General features: G+C 32.7%; 3 protein-coding genes across 6 annotated transcripts; all 3 read right to left on the bottom strand.

Annotated features, from left to right (window-relative positions):
- Window positions 1-37: 37 nt before the first annotated feature.
- On the bottom strand, window positions 38-18,179 carry LOC102612693 (2,3-bisphosphoglycerate-dependent phosphoglycerate mutase 1-like). Of its 4 annotated transcripts, none has more exons than XM_052431519.1 (9): window positions 17,959-18,179; window positions 3,855-4,127; window positions 3,485-3,708; window positions 2,079-2,197; window positions 1,826-1,982; window positions 1,611-1,712; window positions 1,407-1,526; window positions 570-648; window positions 38-469 (listed from the first exon to the last, which is right to left on the bottom strand). In XM_052431519.1, the coding sequence occupies exons 2-8, from the start codon at window positions 4,078-4,080 to the stop codon at window positions 595-597; spliced, it is 1,002 nt and encodes a 333-aa protein (XP_052287479.1). In that variant the 5' UTR covers window positions 4,081-4,127; window positions 17,959-18,179; the 3' UTR covers window positions 38-469; window positions 570-594. The 4 variants fall into 4 exon arrangements, with proteins under 4 accessions (XP_052287479.1, XP_052287480.1, XP_015389166.1 ...); XM_052431520.1 differs by lacking the exon at window positions 17,959-18,179 and adding an exon at window positions 4,615-4,817 and having other exon boundaries at window positions 38-472; window positions 592-648; window positions 3,855-4,173; XM_015533680.3 differs by lacking the exon at window positions 17,959-18,179 and adding an exon at window positions 4,615-4,816 and having other exon boundaries at window positions 3,855-4,173.
- Window positions 5,437-7,006, bottom strand: LOC102624802 (protein DOWNSTREAM OF FLC). The gene is made up of 2 exons (XM_006464184.3): window positions 6,479-7,006; window positions 5,437-6,060 (listed from the first exon to the last, which is right to left on the bottom strand). The coding sequence occupies exons 1-2, from the start codon at window positions 6,756-6,758 to the stop codon at window positions 5,723-5,725; spliced, it is 618 nt and encodes a 205-aa protein (XP_006464247.2). The 5' UTR covers window positions 6,759-7,006; the 3' UTR covers window positions 5,437-5,722.
- Window positions 8,436-10,842, bottom strand: LOC102612392 (protein SOSEKI 2). Its single transcript, XM_006464146.4, has 5 exons — window positions 10,590-10,842; window positions 10,416-10,485; window positions 10,210-10,322; window positions 9,261-9,996; window positions 8,436-8,764 (listed from the first exon to the last, which is right to left on the bottom strand). Exons 1-5 carry the CDS (start codon window positions 10,774-10,776, stop codon window positions 8,632-8,634), a joined length of 1,239 nt encoding a protein of 412 aa, XP_006464209.1. The 5' UTR covers window positions 10,777-10,842; the 3' UTR covers window positions 8,436-8,631.
- Window positions 18,180-18,581: the final 402 nt, after the last annotated feature.

Below are 18,581 nucleotides of genomic sequence, written 5' to 3'. Positions count from 1 at the left end.
CATCAAACCAATCGTAACTATTTTGCAAGAGTACAAGTTTACTCAAAAGCTCTCACAAACCTTAATTTGCAATGTGATGAGCAAACAATTGTTTTTAGCATACAAGTACTGTAATATCAAGTTATCAACCACATAACTTTCCTATATTCCTTAACCAGCGTCTAAATATTATCACAAAATTCACAAACCTTAACCGATACAATGTGTTTGTTTTTTTTCTCTTTAATTATTACACTGGCGTCTATAAGTTTTACAATACAAAACTATTCTCAAATTAGCCACACTGCAGTCCTAATAAAATTTAGCCACTGCATATGTGTACCTGGCTGATGCTGCAACTTCTTGATGTTTTTCTATCTAAAAAGGTCAAAAGCTGCCTAAATTATGGAAACGAACTTGCTTTCAAAAAAAAGTTTAATGCTGCCGAATAACCAGTTAAATCTGGCAACAAGAATGAATGGGTTGCCGCCTGCAAAGCAAGATGATATTCATGAGCTAGATATGAAAAATAGATCGTATTTGGACTAGATAAAATGGTTGAATCAAATATCAGATTGAATATGCAGTACCCAAGGAATAAATGAGTATCTGTTTTTAAGATGTTCGCTGCGACATCTCATCCAATTCTTGCCTGTAAAGAGCTAGAGTCTGCAAATAGGAAATGAAGCAAAAAAACCAAAACGCCCTTTAAATTTTATTATCAATGCACGGGAAAGAAGAAAAATTGGCCAAGAAGAATAATGATATGACCTCGAAGACGTTGCAACAGACAATAATGTTAACGATGATTAGAACCAGTACTTCAACAACACCATTCTCTCAAATTGAAGTATCTGAAAATTATATCTGGTGATGAGAAAGAAACTTGGCCAGAGTGGTTGCAAAACTTCTCTTCTATTACGGAGATAGAAATTTGGTCATGCCCAAATTCTTTATTGGCATTGTCAACTTGGCAAGGTATTAGACATATCATCTCTTGAGAATTTGGGTATAAGAGATTATGAGGACTCATTTTGTTTTAACCATAGAAATGAACATCTATCTTTGTCAGAGATAAAATAACAGAAGCATAAAACAAAGACCTTGTTTGTCTTCAAAGTATGAAGACTCATCCAATGCATGACAGCCTACTTGGTGAAAAAGGAAACAGTACATGTTATTATGAGCATCTACTAGTCACTATGGGACCTGCAGTCTGGACTATCATTACAGCAACAATGAAAGGGTCTGAGTGATCACACTCATGGAGAGCAAATCAGGCCAAAAGCCCAAGCTATTGCCCTACCCTCCTAGATGGCATTTTAAGGCAACTGAATGATGCTGTGAATAAAGGTTTCCAGGCACTCAAATGACTATTACGCAACACAACCAAAAAAATGGGGCAGAATAAAAGTCAGAAGTCATACCTCAGTATAAGCATAAACACCAGCTTCTGTAGGTCCTACAGGACTTCCTCTCTTCATAAAACGCCCCTCCTTGTATATGTACAACAACGGAATCCCAGTTGATAATTCCAAGTTAATAACCTGCAACAAAAGCAAATTTATCCATTGCAAAGAACATAAATCACATCATAGATGGATAGGAAGGCTAATAAATGTAGTTGCTACCTCCTGAGAAGTTAATTTGTCAAGATACATGATGATAGACCTCAGAGAATTCCCATGGGCAGCAACCATCACGTGCTTTCCAGATTGAAGCTGAGGTTCAATCTGCAATATATTTGTTCTCAATTTAGGTACTTACAGATTAAGATACATTAAAGGAAATCTTTAATGTGTTTTCAGCCATTCATAAGCATCATATTCATGTTTGATGTGCTTACATGTTCTCTAAAATAGGCAACAGCTTGTTTGGAACACATTTCCAAGCTTTCACCATTGGGGGGAGGAATATCATAACTTCGACGCCATCCATGCACAAGCTCCTTTCCATATCTTTCAGCAGTCTCCTGCTTATTAAGACCCTGTAACTCTCCATACCTGTATACAGAAATTGTTTATATCCATCCTGCTCAAATTTTTGAAGCACGATTTTGTTTAAGCCAAAAAATAAAGCAAAGATAAGAAATATATTACATTCTTTCGTTCAACTGCCAAGCTGGTGTTACTGGAATGGATTGCTTCTTGGTTTCTTTGCTATAAATTTGATTCCACAGGTTTGCTTGTTCATTCTCGTTATGCGTAATGATAGGTACCTGAAAAACGCGCATGGATAAACATACATATCTTTCATGTAAATTTAATTATTTAAACAAATATATTAGGGATGCATTGGAAATTCTCTCCTTATCTAAGCTTACATTTAAGCAAAATGCAAGCTTGTAATTGGTAATTAATCCAAGGGAATATAACAAAGAAAAATCTAACAAGACACATAATTTATTGGATGTGTTCTTAAGAATCTGCTCTAGCATGAACTAATAACTCCATCATATAATTACATTGTCTAATGCAAAAGACATGAAATATCTATTCAATGAGAATCATTAATAGGTAATTTTGGGTCTTTGTGTCCAACCAACCAGAGCACAATAATGTCAAAAAATACCATCAAGATAAATATTGTTGTTGGTTCTTTGAAGGCAAAACTGCACTTCAAGTGCTTGGAACATCAATTCTCTTGCACTCTCACCTGCACTCTGGCTTCATGAACTGGTTACTCAAGTAAAGCATAACCAACCTTACATGAACTTTGGCCCATAAACAGAATTACACACCGATGCAGAATGAGAAATATTGATTAAGAATTTTACGAATTTAATCCGAATATAGATTTCCTATCCCAGTTTTCTTATTTGAGTATGTTTTTTTTGCTCCCCCTCTATTTCTATCAAATTTATCTCCTTTCTCTTTGAATTTCTCCCATTTCTTCATGAAATTTCTAGTTCCTCCCATTTCTTCCTCTGTTACTTTATTGGACAATCTGTCCTACATCACGATACTCCATTAATGTTAAAAAGGAATCAAACTGAAAATAGTTCATGAGCCCAAGACAAGATTACAAACTAAGATGAGATGCCGCAAGAGTATCAATTACAGAAAGAGAGCTAGTCAACCATATGACCATAGATCACCATCACCATATGTACATTAAAAGGCATATACTTTGGGAAAGCAAGGTCAAGAATACCATATCGTCAAAGGGCCTAAATTACACATGCTAATCCTTGCCAATGTATCCAGAAAGATCTAATGAAGCTAGACAACATGTAAGATAACTTTCATCCAGAGTTGTGAGAATTAAAGCCAATGGTTCTCTCATTTACGGTGACTCCTTTCTAGGTTCATCAAATGACGGGCGGCTCTGTTGAGAAACACTATATGCAGGGTTCTAATCCCCAACATACCTCTCAGTATTTTTCTATGCCTAAACAACATGCTAACTGAAGAGTCAATTTTTCATCTAAACAAATAATCTCTAGTTTATCAAAATCAATAAGTCCAAAGCATCTCAATGCATAATTTGAAAATGATCCGGGTACCTTCTTGTGGCGGTGTTGAGTCATGGCAAGCATAGCCGTCATCTGTGCACGAATCAATGTGGATGTATAAATCACATCTATAGGTATGTTGCAAATTCTGATACCAGCTTGAAGTGCTTCCTCTATGCCTTTCTTGGTTAAAGGCACATCAACACATCCTGTGAACAAATTCTTCTCATTCCACAAGGACTCACCATGTCGAATCAATATCAATGCAGATTCAACTGAAACCAAAATCAGGGAACTAATGATAAATAGTGGCACAAAGAGAAACCTCAAACTCTAGGACATTCCAAATAAACAATACAATGAGAGGTGCTACATATCTTATATAAACGAATAAACTTTGCTCATAATCAAACAGACTCACTTGATCGCTTCCCATTATTGTCAATGCTACTGTCTGAGCTAGATGAAACTCGATCCATCATAAGAGCACAAGAATTTGATTCACGAACTACATGCAATTTACAGTGGCTAGAGCTAACAAATTCTTTTTCCCAACAATCTAACGTCAATTGGGAAACTGTTTGAGATAGACCTTGATGAAGATTTCCCAAAACAAAAGCCAGAGCTGTTGACACAGCCATGAACATGAATTGTCCCCACAGATTGGCTGAAAACAGCAGCAGCAGCAGCCATTCTGGCAATCCGATAAGGATAGAATTACCAGAGTTAAATTGATGGAGCTAAAAAAATCAAAAGAATCTCATTAAAAAAAAAGAAAAAAGATAACAGTTTACATTGTTAAGAATCTTAAGATGAAAAAATACACTCAAAATTACAGAGCTTGTAACTAAAAAGAAATTTAGATGAATCAATAATTTTTATTTAAATTAAACTAAACATCCGTGTTTTTTCTTCATTAAAAGACAAAACACATGATCAAACTTTTTTTTTTAAAAAAAAAAGACTCATTAGCTAAAATTAAAAATGAAAAAAAAATACCCATTTGGTAAATATAAAAACTTCATCAAACAAACACAACATCGATATAGTCAAACACACAGGAAAAGTAATAATAACAACAATAATAATAAATGAAAGATAAAAACTATTTCACAGAGACTATAAAGACAAACGCAGCTCACACATAAAACGAAAAGTAAATAAGAGAATGTGAAGCTCACAGTGATTTGATCAGCGAAACTTTGACAAAGAAGCAGATGGCTAGCAAGTGTTTATTTTCTTATTTTTGGTAGATTTAAAGTTAAGAATTAACAAAAAATATATATTTTACAGATCAAAAAGTTTTTTCTTTTTTGGTTTTATTTTATTTTATTTTTTTGGTTTAAAGGGCGAAATACAGAATAAATTAAAGAAGTAGAGATGGCCGCAGTTTCTTTTTTGTAGCAAATTTAGCGGGGAAAGACGTACTTCGCCAAGGCGAACCTTCACGTCACAGCAGTCGACGACGCCGTTTTGTTCGGATGTTACCAGTCTCAAAGCACGACGTCGTTTTAGGGAGACTAATCTGCAAATTAGTTTAATAATTAGACCGAAAGAGATGTATAAATGATTGATTAAAATAAAAATCAATTATATTATATTGAAAAAGATTAAATAAATCAAATGACTTGTGATTGTCTCAAGTGAAAAAAAATTCGAAAACAAACACTACATAATTTTTCAATTAGGTGGTATTATTATAGAACAAAATTTATTACTTAATTTGCTACAAGTTCAATAAAATGTGAGGATTTGAATGTATGCAAGTGCAAATTATCAATATTTTGTTAAAAACAAGGGTCTCGTATTAATTACTTGAACTCAGGCAGCTACAAGGGCAAAGCACATTATTCACTGCCAATAAATCTACATTCAGAGTCAAAATTTGGCTAAAATGAGCTTGTTACTTTATTTAAATTAATTTTATCTCAACTAATGGACATGATGGTTAATCTTCAAGTACGATTATTTTGACAATTTGGTCTGATACATTAGGAGGGAAAAAAAAAATTCTCACTAGCTTCCCGAATTCATCAAGTCGTGACAGTATTATAATTAAGCCACAATTAGTGACCAAACTACATGTAATGAATTAAACAAACCACGGCGCTAATTAATACATCAATTGTCCCAAAAGACACGTATAGAACCCACCATCAAGAAAATGATAGGTAATAATTAAACACAGATCACAATCACCATAAAATGAAACAACCCAATTAGCTAGTTAATATAACCCAAGCAAAACAAACTTCATCAATCTTCTGCTCCATCATCTTCTGAATTATTCTAAATAAATTTTATCTCATTTTGAGGCAAGTACTTCTTAAGCAACTCAGGGCAGAAAGCCAGCGGCCGGGCCTTCAAGAAACCCAAGGCGTTGGCGAAATGAAGATTTGAAACGGCGCCATTGGAACGTGTGAGGATGACTTGCGAACATGCACGCCCCGGATCAGCTGTTTTGCAGTCAGCCAACGGGCTGCTGATGAGCTTTGAGTAGCAAATTTGATCTTGGTGATCACCATCTACATGAATGTTGTATGTTCCTGTTGAGTCTGTCTCGCCGTCGATGGAGTATTTCAGATTTAAGCTGTTCCTATCTTTGCATTCGATTCTCACATGAGCGCCTGAGAGACACATAATATGTACATGCAATATTGTTAGGGTTGAGTGTATATTATGGTGGGTTCTAAGAGCATAATTGAAATATTCATGTTTTAATTTGTCAAGTTACACTTTCAATATTAATTAAATCGGTTAAATTAAGTATTATTAATCATACATAACTTGTAAAATACACAACAAAGTTACGAGTTTGGATCAGACGATGATCTTAAGTTACTTTGGACTTTATTAGAGTTAAACAAATATACTATAAAGCTGAGCTGGTTAATTGTAAACACAAATAAAATTGAAGCATAAATGTTTAGATATGATTACAATTTTGCTAGCCAGACCTGATTTTAACAGAAGAAAAGAGACATGAATAATATGAGTAATTTAGCAAATAATTAATAATGGAGGTTAGTTTCTGCATATATATACCTTGTATATAAGTGGTGGCCGAAGTCTCAAAGCCACAACGGCAAGTGTCACAGTAGACACGGCCGCGGATATGGAACGGGTCGCCGGCATTAACGAGCTCCACCGGCAGCAGAGCCACGAGTGCAAACAATAAAAACAATCTAGCCATGGCTGCAATGGGGAAGAAGAAAGCAAAATTGGAAAAAAGTAGTGGAAATGAAAATTGAGAAGCTGAAGAGAGTGTGATGTATATAATATATGCACAAGGCTGGGGGAGTGTATGAATAGAATAAGGTGGCATTTATGATAAGACGTGTTTGGGGGCACATGCATAGATTTGAAAAATAAAAAGCACTTCTTGCGGCAGTTCTTTCTCCACAAGTTGATTGATCATTAATTAGGGTCGGTTGGATCCAATCGTTGCTCCTCCTTCACATAGGCGAAATCGATGAGTTTGTTTATGTTGAAGAAATTAATTAGATCGTGGAAAAAAAGAAGAAAAAAAAACAAATTATATGATAAACCGAAACGAATTAATCGTGTAGCAAGTTGGCCATTTTGCAATTTTAGGAAGGTACTTGAATTCAAGTTTGAGATGTAATAGTTATGTTATTGCCTGCATGTGTAGAAGCTAACTTAACGGAAGAGAAAGCTTGGAGAAATTACCTTTTGTTTTTTTTTTTGTAACTTTTCTCAAACAGAGATCCAAGGACAGCAGAAATAGAGGTTGATTTTTGCCAAAGCTATAGGTAATTTAAAGAGGGTTTAATATTATATCTACTGTTATCAATCTTGATGACCAAGGCCTCGTATCTAGCGTTTTCGATCAACTGCCTAATTAAAATTAATTGATTTGCCAGGTAATTAAGCATTGCATGTGCAATTCGTAGAGTCAAAATTCGATCAATTTGTTTTAATTTTAATTGGGCCTTTCCCTGAAAAAATACATTCTCACATGGCACTTCCTCGTTCTCTTTTGAACTGGCGAATGAAAGGATTTATTGGACTTGAATAATAAATTTTCTTGGGCTTTCTGTATGAAATAATCTCTTGCAAATCATTAGGCCTACTTTTACTCAATTTGGTCCAACACTTCTCACTGCGTACATATTTACAATATTTACTAGATATGATGATACGGCTAATTAAAATTTCCTTTTCCCAAAAAAAAAAAAAAAAGGTTCGATTCGCAAAATAATACCAATAAGGAAGATTGGCAAAAGGAAAAAAACAAAAAAAAACAAGAGAATCTTATGAAAGCCGTATATAATGACGACAAAGGAGCCGTATGATGTGATGCATCATGCGCGCATGCGACAAGATCAGGTGATCAAGGATGATCGAAACGACCTTTCAATATTTCAACATCATCCCCAAGATTCATGTCTAGTATACATTTTACTAATAAGTGAGATCGCATATTTTTCTTATAGCAGGTTTGAGAGTCCAGTAAGGTAGTTGTATTGTTAAAGTTTAATTATTAAATATTTGGTAACATTTGTAGTTGAGCTTTGGCAGTTTAGTAAATTTTTTTTCCTTAACTTCTATTCCACAACTATAATTTTTACTTTACAATAGTTGCACTTTAAAAATTACAGCACCTCACTTTCAAATACACCCTTATTCCTCTCACAAAAATCACATGAGTCCCACTGCTGTGTTATTGTTGATGTGAGAAGGATAAGTTAGGGCCAGTTATAATTTAGTTGGATTTTTTTTCAATAAAATTAATAATAACATAATAAATAATATATATTAATTTTATAATATTATTTTAATTCTTAAATATGTTTTATTTTTTATTATTAATTAAATAAATATTGATTAGAATAAATAATTTAAATATCAAAAATAAAAAAATATAAGTTTTTGTGTAAATAAAAAATAATATTAAAAATATTTTCTCATAATAAATATATATTTTATATTCTCAAAATAAAATATTAAATAAATGACACCATCTCCCTACCAATAATAATGATAATAACTTTCACAGCAAGAAACAGTTGTATTAATCATTATAAAAAAGAAAAAAGAGAGAGAGAGAGAGGGAGAGAGAGTGAAAACTCCAAATAACCGCTAACAATTATGACTACACCAGCAACTCCACTACTTCTAGACTCTAGTCTTCGACTGCTACTCTAATTAATTGGAGATTAAATAATTTTCAGTCGTCATTTTCTGGTTTTCTTTGAAGACGCCGAAGATTTCTTTCGAGGAATGCATTTCACTTTCATTGCATAATTGCTTCTAGTCTTCTCGTCCTCCACTTCCATTATTGCCTCTCCCATTCCATTCTTCCGGCTCCTGATCATACAAAAAATAATATAAAACAAAAATCGCAATGTGATTGATCAATCAATTTATGACAAATATTTTTTTTTCTAATTTTTAAATATGAAAGAGTCTTATATGTATACATGAGATTGATGGGCACACATTGTTAAAGAATTAAACTACTACAATATAAGAATATATTACAATATAATTATAACAAAAAAAATGTTAGTTGAACATTTACATATAATATGAAAAAAAAATGTAAAAAGTATATTAGTTATAAATAATTTTCATTTCACATAATTCACATTCTTGTAACAATATTGGATGGCAGCAGAATGTTTAATTGGCAGCTAGCTTGGTGAAAACACAAAACATAATATTTACCCTAAGGTTAAAACAAACAAAAGAGAAGTTAAAGGTGAACGTGATTGTATACATATATATATGTGCAAAATTGTCCTAGACTAATTGATCAATGATAAAAGTAGCCAAAAAAAGAAAAAAAGAAAAAGAAACTAACCTTTCTTCATTATACGAATTTGATTTCTTCAAAACAGGCTGAATCTTAGGTTGGTCTTTACTGGCAGATTCAACAATGCTCCCACTAAAGTACTCTTTCTCTTCAGATTGAAAGTTTCCAAATCTTGGGTTTTCCGACATGTAACTAATAATCATATTGTCTTCCTCTTCAGCAACCTTTACTACACTTTTACAAAGAACCTCTTTATGCAAATTATCATTAATACCCCTCTTCTTCACCACCACCACATTTTTATTTTTATCACTATTATTCACTGCAGCAGATGGTTGCTTGACACTGGGCATGTTCTTGGCTTTAGCAACCGCTAGGTTCCCACAAGAAATGAGCTGAAGAAGCACCGACGAGTTACGGCTCGGCGCCAAAGGCTCGCTGGCAAGGGGTTCACCATCGTCAAATCTTTTTGATGTATTGTTTTTGTCGTTGTTGCTGCTGCTTGGGTTATTAGGGTTTGGGATCTTGTTATTATTGTGATGAGGCTCTTGGTTCTCAAGTTCGTCAGTTGAAACGCCTCTGGAGCAACGAGAGCTGGGTGTTGTTGAACTTGTGTAGCTTGTTTTCTCTTCATCTTCTTCATTGCAATCATCTTCTTGATGATCCTCTTGATACTCTTGGTGTTGATTTGGGGTGAAAGTTTTGGTCCTTGAATGGAGATTATAGCTTGTTGGTTCTTGAATCAGTTGCTGCCTGTTGCTTACGTGAAGCTGTTGAAATTTTTCTGCAACCGGGAAGAAAATGCACAGTGAGTAGTTAGTTTAATAGCAATCAACAAACTGAGTGTCATCAGTTCGTTCAACAGGTCCGAGTCTCGCTAACATACATAGATTTAATTTTTTAATTTACAATTACGTAATATGTAAAAATTAAAAGAATACATAAATTGAAAAGAAATATAGATGAAGAAGATGTGGAGCTGATATTAATTAATTACCAGAGCAACCTTCAAGTAACTCAGACCCTTTAAGTACATATTCAGCTCCATCAGATGGATAAATAACATCATTATCTGCTAAGTCATTCCATACATAGCCGTTTTTGTAGCTCCTGGGAAAACAGAATTAAACATAATAATTAGCAAAGAGGAAAAAAAAAAAGAAGGTAAAATTCAACTCAATTTTTTACAGTGATTTTTTTTACCTTTTGCATGACCAAGAATATAATGACGGCATGCCTTTGCCTCTAAGAAGTGTCAGTCGATCCATTACATCTGTGCACACACAAAAACATAATAGAATAATTAAGAGCTCAAAATAGAGAAAAATATAAGCAATAAGCCATGGTTTATTTTATTTATTTATTTTTTAAAATTACCTTTCAAACGAAGAGGTTGATTGGGCAAATGGGTAACTTCCATATAATGAGGATGCTCAAGCTGGCCATTTCTGGTGAGATAATAAACAATTTGAACTTTTTTAATGGGTTTAATCCTTGGCTGCATGCCCGTTTTGGCCCTGTCAGGGCTGCTGCTCTCTCTGCCTCTTCTTGATCGAACATCCATAATTTTGTAGTTCTAGTTCCTTGGCCTTGCAATGGCTGAAACTTGAAACATACATAGCTGTACCACCTTTTATATATATGTAAGAGTTAAGGCAAAATAGTAAAAGGTAGCAAAAGGGTATGTGATGAATAGAAAGTCAATTTAATGTCCAGAATTAATTGTGGAAAACGACTTTGGATTCTTTTGGAGTTAATTTGTGGTTAAATGTGTACACGTAGAGATAAAAAGATAAAGAGAGAATGTGTTTGGTGTTGGGTCAATATCAAATTTTGAAGACTAATTAATTTGACTTTTTGGCTAACTATGTTAAGCGCTGATCCCCAACTGGGGCAAAAAAGATGATTTGAGGATTAGCTATGCAAACATAACCACGTTTCGCAGCTAGCTCCACATTCTAGGCATTGATTTGGTTCGTTCCCCTATCAAATCGTCACATGATACTACAGCTAATAGACTTGGCCTCTTGCAGCAACTGGTTAAGAAAGGCAAGCTCTAGGGCCTAGTGGAAGCTAAATGGAGGATAAATTTTACAGGACTTTTAGTTTTGTTTTATATGTAAGAAAATTTTACAGGACTAATTTAGAAAATAAGTCCTTCAACATCTTTATTTGGCCAAAAACGTTTGTAATCCTCGAAACATCCCCATCCCTCTTTCTCTTTCACTTCAAGCCAAACCAAAACATACATTTATAATCCTCGAATTCCTTCTAATTTTTGTATGAGGATAGTTATCTTCAGAGATCTATATTTATAGTAATTTTTGTTCACCCAAATTTATCTTTATATTGTTTGTGTTGCACTGTTCTCGTAGTTCCGATGATAGACGTAAAAGATTTCATGTGATAGATGATTGATTTTTTAAAAAAAAATTGTCAAAAAAAATTTGTCACAGTATTAGTTAGAAAAAGCCAAATATGATAATGAAGAACGAAGAGAAAGAGCTAGGGAACGATGTATTTCTTGTGCTCATCATAATTATGTGGACGTTACTCATTAAAGTCTTTTAATAACTGAAAGTTAAACAACTATGATAAAGGATAAACAAATTTGATCAAGAGAATGAAATGATCAATATCTTACCTAATTCACTAAGGGAGTCAACGGTCGATTAGATAGGGAACAAAATCAATTCAAATCTAAATCAATCATCTCACCCGGCCTCATCATTAATCTTATTCTCACTCTAATAAAATTTAACAATTTAACCACCAACTTCCCAGTTGATGAAATAATTGCATAATTGCATACTAGACACCAAATGGTCATTACTTTTTTTAGTCTAATTGAAACCAAATTCTCTCTTTACCCATACGCGTGGGGTTCAAATTTCAGACTTTTTTTTTATCACCTACATAGATTTTACAGCTTAATCTAACCAGCACACACACTACTAAAGATTCCATTAATTAGTTGAATCATGAATGATTTTTAAACAGTTTCTCTCTTGTGAGGACTAAGCCATGAATTTAACAATTAAAGATTCGTAATTAGAATAGTGTTTCTTTTGTATAAACATTTGCGGATTTTAAAATTCAATTTAATGTTACATCGCATTATCTAGCAATAATACAAAATCACATTATCTAGCAATAATACAACATTAAACCATAGTTAAATAGAGTCTACCATCAAATTTGTATTTTTTTAGAATAATCGTACATGTGCTAAAAATAACATAAAATTTAGTATAAAAGACACAAAAAATTTAAAAAAAATTATCTTGTAGTGAAATTTTTTCCCCTAAACCTTTACTTAATTTTTTTCATCTTTTAATTTGATGGTGTGCTCTACATACATACATACATACATGCATACATATATTGGTATTTCTTTTAAGTAAACGTACTTTAATAAAAAAAATCACCCTCAGATGAGACGTGCAAAATTGAATTAAAAGGTTGATGATGGACGTGCGTGTGTGTAAACAGAGGAAGAGAAAAGGAGAAGAGAAAAATTCAAAGCAATAAACGAAGGAGAAAAATTAAATACAAGTGATGACGCTGCTTGGGATTTTGAGAATGAGACCTCGTATTCGTTCGTACGTGGAGCCTTGGGGATCGTGTTTTGGATTCTTTTGTTGTCTCGTCACGTCGTGTCGTAGGGAGTAGCAGACACCGCCAGACGGACCTGCCTTTTATTCGTGTATATCACTTGAGAGTCAAAATCATCAATGAAAAAATAATTAATATTAAAGAGCAAAATAAAATAAAATATGCCACTCTGGGCAAAAACTAATTAGTCAAATTTTTATGGAAAGTGTATTGTCCAAATCATGGCATGACTTGTTTTTTTTTTTTTTTTATCTTCTAATTCATAAAATGATTTTAAAACATTATTTTCCTATGTCCATTTAGTTTTTCTACGTCCCTCGTTCCCCTCTTTTAACTTTTAAGCAGTGAAATTTTGTCCAAATACTTAATTTGTTGATTTAGTAATAACTGATTTATTAAATTATTTTTTTTCTAGCTTAAAATTGTATGTATGGTACTTGATAAAAATTTATTAGGGCGGTAATTATTTCCATTTCCACAAATGTGAAAAAATGTTCACGTTTCTGTTTGTGCATGTGTAAGAGAAGATTTTGTCCTGGTAAGTCTTTTATGTAACTTAATAGTTAAAAAAAAATACTAATTCTAAAAGTTAAATTTATTATTTATTTTCGGAAGAAAATTGGCGTTTGTAAAATAGAAAAGTCAGATGGTAAATGTTGTTTCGAAGTTTGATTGAATTAAATGGCACTACCCACTATATATTGATTGAAAGATGTGTCATGCAAATAAAGATAGGGTGCCGAGTTATTTTTTTCTTTTTCAACACTAAATTAATGGTTTTTTAATAAAAAATTTAATAGTTGTTGGGTAAGAGAAATAAAAAAATAAAAGTAAAAAATATATCTTAATCATTGAATCAATGCTCAATAAAAATCAAATTAGCATTGCATCTTACTTCGTATCATGCACAATCTATATCTCTAAAGAAAAAATAATGGTGGTATTGCCCACATTTACAAGAATTTCCTAAAAAGAATTTATTGAGTTATCCTCCTATATTGGCCATAACTCTCATAAACTCCATTCCCATTCCAATTAAACCCATTTTTTTTAAAAACACCTGGTTTTTCAAGTCCATACACGGCTTTTGGCCACCACATGTAGATACACATGATTTAATTTAATCTACTAACCCTAACCATTAATCCCAGTACCCCCTTATCCAAAAAACTAGAAAAAACAAAACAAAACAAAAAATCGCAATACCCTAACAATTTATCTTGCCACTAATTGATTAATTGGCTGAGCTATGGCCATGACATATATATTACATCCTTAGCCACAAGGGGTACCGCGAGCATGACTGCTCGTTACGGTTAGGGCTCATAGGTCCCCTATTATAGGGACGATCTTAAAGGCCTGAGTTATGATGTGACCTAAAGCTGTATGCTCTTACTTTACTCTGATTCAAAAAGCTTTTTTCAAAAAGCTTCAGTTTACCTTTTTCACCGTTTTAACTGTACAATTATATCGCCATTATTAACGCCCTATTTATCTTCAACTTGATTTTTTTGGCATTAACAGACTGGATTGCTTTGCTTTCTTGTAAAAAGTGCTTTTTCTGTGTTCGTATTGTACGTAGGATAATGTAGTAGTGTTATTGATATGCCACAGAATTGCTCGTGCCTTGTGGTTGATGCAAAAGCTTGGGAAAAGAGTAGGTGTGTGAAAAAAGTGCTCCCTGAGTTCGTGTAACAGCAGAGAAAGCGCTGGCGGTGAAAGCTGCTGCATTGTGAAGTCAACTCATGCGTGTAACTTTTTCACCCATGTTATCTTAGTCGTGTAAAATTTTCAGCCATATTTAAGACTCGGAGTCGGAGATAATATTTTCAAAACTTATTTGGAGGTTGACGCTTAAATCCTATGGTTGTATTTGCTTATAAGAATCAGAGTGAAAATTAAGGAACGAGAATAAGTGGGGTTGTTTGTATATTAATTTTTAAAAAATTAAGTTTTACTTTGTATATTCTTAAAAATTTCAAAAAGATCCTCACTCAAATTATTTAAATTAATTAACTTTATTTACTTAAAACACCAATAAAATTATTTAATACTCCCAATTTCAAGAGATTTAATAAATTTTTACAACAATATAATCAAGTCAAGTTGTAAACAAAATTTTTAATGGAAATATAGTTATTATTATTATTTTGTTTATTTACGTTCAACATTGGATTTTCCGTCCAAAAGAACTAGCAATGAGAAAATAATAATAAGAAACATTCCATAAATAATTAATGCAAAAATAAAAAAATTAAAATATTAATTTCATCTTTATTTATCTAGGTATTGATTAAGATATTGAAAATAAAAGTTAAAACATGAGAGTTATATACATTGAATAAGGAGTATGCTACATAAGTGTTCAAAATAATTATGTAATATTCACTTATAATAAAGTGTTCTCAATAGTAATTCATATGATGATTATTTTTGTAATAAAAATTTTATTAAAATTAGAGTGTTTGGAGTAATTTTTAGAGTACGAATAACCTCATCCAATAGGAATGAATGATGTATCTTCTTGTCTTAAAAATTTTCAACCATTTTTAAGACAAGGAGTCAGAGATAATGTTTTGAAATTTTATTTAGGAGATTGACAATTAAATCTTATGGTGTATTACTTATCAAAAATAAAAATGAAAATTAAGGAATAAAAATGAATGAGATTGTTTGTACTCTAAAAATTACTTTGAACACTATATTAATTTGTACATTAATATACTAGTTTATAAAAAAAAATTACTTTGTACACTCTTTAAAATTTCAAAAAGATCCTTACTCAAACTATTTACACTAATTAACTTTATTTACTTAAAACATCAATAAAATTATTTAATACATCCAATTTCAAGAGATTTAATAAACTTTTACACAATATAATTTATACATTATACGTAAAAACTTCAATAATTCAAGTAGTTGCTAGTTGTTTTTGGACTACAATGTCGGATTTTTAATAACATCGACTTTATATCTGTGACAAAACATATTCATATCAAGAGTTGGATTGAGAAAAAATCCACAATGAATGTCAATATAATCTTGTGGCTATTTACTTGACACTAAGAGATAACGAACCGTGGGGGTCATAAAGATCAAATGGACCATAAAGGCACAACGTGAAGGTGGAAGTAGGCCTTTTTAACTTTTGCAAAATTGTCCTAAACTAATTGATCAATGATAAAGTAGCCCAAAACATAATATATACCCTAAAGTTCTTTTTTTGAATTCTGTTATACACAGATTGTTACTAATATTACATCAAACATTATAATTAATATTTACAATCATACTATACAACTTGGACCACCGCCATACATTGACACATTGAAGCACTTGACCACCATCATACATTGACACACTGAAGCACATGCCCAGATACTTTAAACCCTCTCTCATATTCGAGGGGTGCTTACTCCGCTCATATTTCATAAGGGAGAGACTGTCTCCAGTCAATTAGTTGATAATTGAAGGAGTACTGAAACTAACCTCCATAAAGTTCTTATGGAGGCTCGAACCCTTGCACTCAACATTGTAAGTGCAAGACTTCTCCTGTTGGACCAAATGCCCATTGATCAATGGTAAAGTGGCCAAAAAAAAAAAAAACAAGAAGAAAAGAAAGTAATCTTTCTTCATTGTACGAATTTGATTTTTCAAAACAGGTTGGATCTCAACTTGGTTGTTACTCGCATATTCAAGAATGATCCCATTGAATTACTCTTTCTCTTCAGATTGAAAGTTTCCAAATCTTGGGTTTTCCGACATGTAATTAATAATCACATTATCTTCCTCTTCAGCAACCTTTACTGCACTTTGACAAAGAACCCCTTTATGCAAATTATCATTAATACCCCTCTTCTTCACCACCACCACATTTTTATTTTTATCACTATTATTCACTGCAATGGGCATGTTATTGGCTTTAGCAACCGCTAGGTTCCCCACAAGAAATGAGATTAAGAAGCACTGTCGAGTTACGACTCGGCGCCAAAGGCTCGCTGGCAAAGGGGTCACCATCTTCAAATCTTTTTGATGTATTGTTTTTTTCGTTGTTGCTACTGTTTGGGTTATTAGGGTTTGGGATCTTGTTATTATTGTGATGAGACTCATGGTCCTCATGTTTGTAAGTTGAAACACCTTTAGAGCAACGAGAGCGAGGTGTTGCAACCTAAACCGAATAATAAACAAGAGGTTAATTACCTTTCAAATGAAGAGATTGATTGGGCAAATAGGTAACTTCCATATAGTGAGGATGCTTAAGCTGGCCATTTTTTGTGAGATAATAAACAACTTGAACATTTTTAAGGGGTTAAATCCTTTGCTGTGTGCCCATTTTTGCCCTCTCAGGGTTATAACTCGAACCGAATTGCAAAGCTGATTGGTTTTATGAGTTTAACCTGTTCAATTTTTAGTGTTAATCCAAACCGAACATTAAAACGAATAACAATTCGGGTTCGGTTTGGTTCGAACTAACCGTTAATGGTACAAAGTATTTTCCCTCCAATAAAATGTTGTCCTACATTTATTTAATCTCATTCACTTCTTTCACTATCATCATCCTCTCTATATTATCATCGTCCTCTTTACATTATTATCATTTTAAAAATATAATATTAAAGATCGTCGAAGGCATCTTTCTCGAATGCCCCCTCGACCTCACAAGGGTCATACTGCCAAACAAATTTTTTTTGCCAATGGAGCCTATTTGCGTTGGCAGATGAGACACAAATTACCATCCTCGGCTCCTCCAACACCGCCAATGGTAGGTATAATTTAATTGAAATTCAAATTTTTTTCTGGTTTTCTTTTGAAATGAACTTTTGATTTCTTGATAAAGGCGCAAGCCTTTGATATTAACACTGCTGAAGCGTCATCTATCCATTCAGTAAATCTTTCTTCTTCTTCTTTTTGTTTCTTCTTTTATTTTCCGATTGTTTGTTGATATGGGCGTAGACCTCTGATATAAACACTCCTGAAGCTTCTTTTATCCCTCCAATAAATCTTTCTTAATTCTTTTTTTTCTTTCTTTTTTTTCTTTTGATTTTTACTTGATTTCTTCTTTTTTCATTTTCCCACTATTTCTTTATACGGGCGCATGCCTCTCTTTATAAGAGAATATGAAGCTCACAGTGATTTGATCAGCGAAACTTTGACAAAGAACTAGATGGCTCGCAAGTGTTTATTTTCTTATTTTTGGTGGATTCAAAGTTAAGAATTAACTCAAACCATAAATTTTACGATCAAAAAGTTTTTTCTTTTTTGGTTTTTTTTTGTTTTATTTTATTTTATTTTTTTGGTTTAAAGGGCAAAACGCAGAATAAATTGAAGAAGTAGAGGTGGCTGCAGTTTTTTTTTTTTTTTTGTAGCAAATTTAGCGGGGAAAGACGTACTTCGCCAAGGCGAACCTTCACGTCACAACAGTCGACGACGCCGTTTCGTTCGGATGTTTCAAGTCTCGAGGCATGACGTTGTTTTAGTGAGACTAATCTGCAAATTAGTTTAATAATTAGACCGAAAGAGATGTATAAATGATTGATTAAAATAAAAATCAATTATATTATATTGAAAAAGATTAAATAAATCAAATGACTTGTGATTGTCTCAAGTGATAAAAAATTCGAAACAAACACTACATAAATTTTCAATTAGGTGATATTATAGAACAAATTTTATTACTTAATTTGCTACAAGTTCAATAAAATGTGAGGATTTGAATGTGTATGCAAGTGCAAATTATCAATATTTTGTTAA

Source organism: Citrus sinensis, chromosome 7, assembly GCF_022201045.2.
Source record: "Citrus sinensis cultivar Valencia sweet orange chromosome 7, DVS_A1.0, whole genome shotgun sequence".
Classification (NCBI taxonomy): Eukaryota; Viridiplantae; Streptophyta; class Magnoliopsida; order Sapindales; family Rutaceae; genus Citrus; species Citrus sinensis.
Note: the sequence above shows the minus strand (reverse complement) of the source record. Positions and strands in the feature narration are given on the sequence as shown.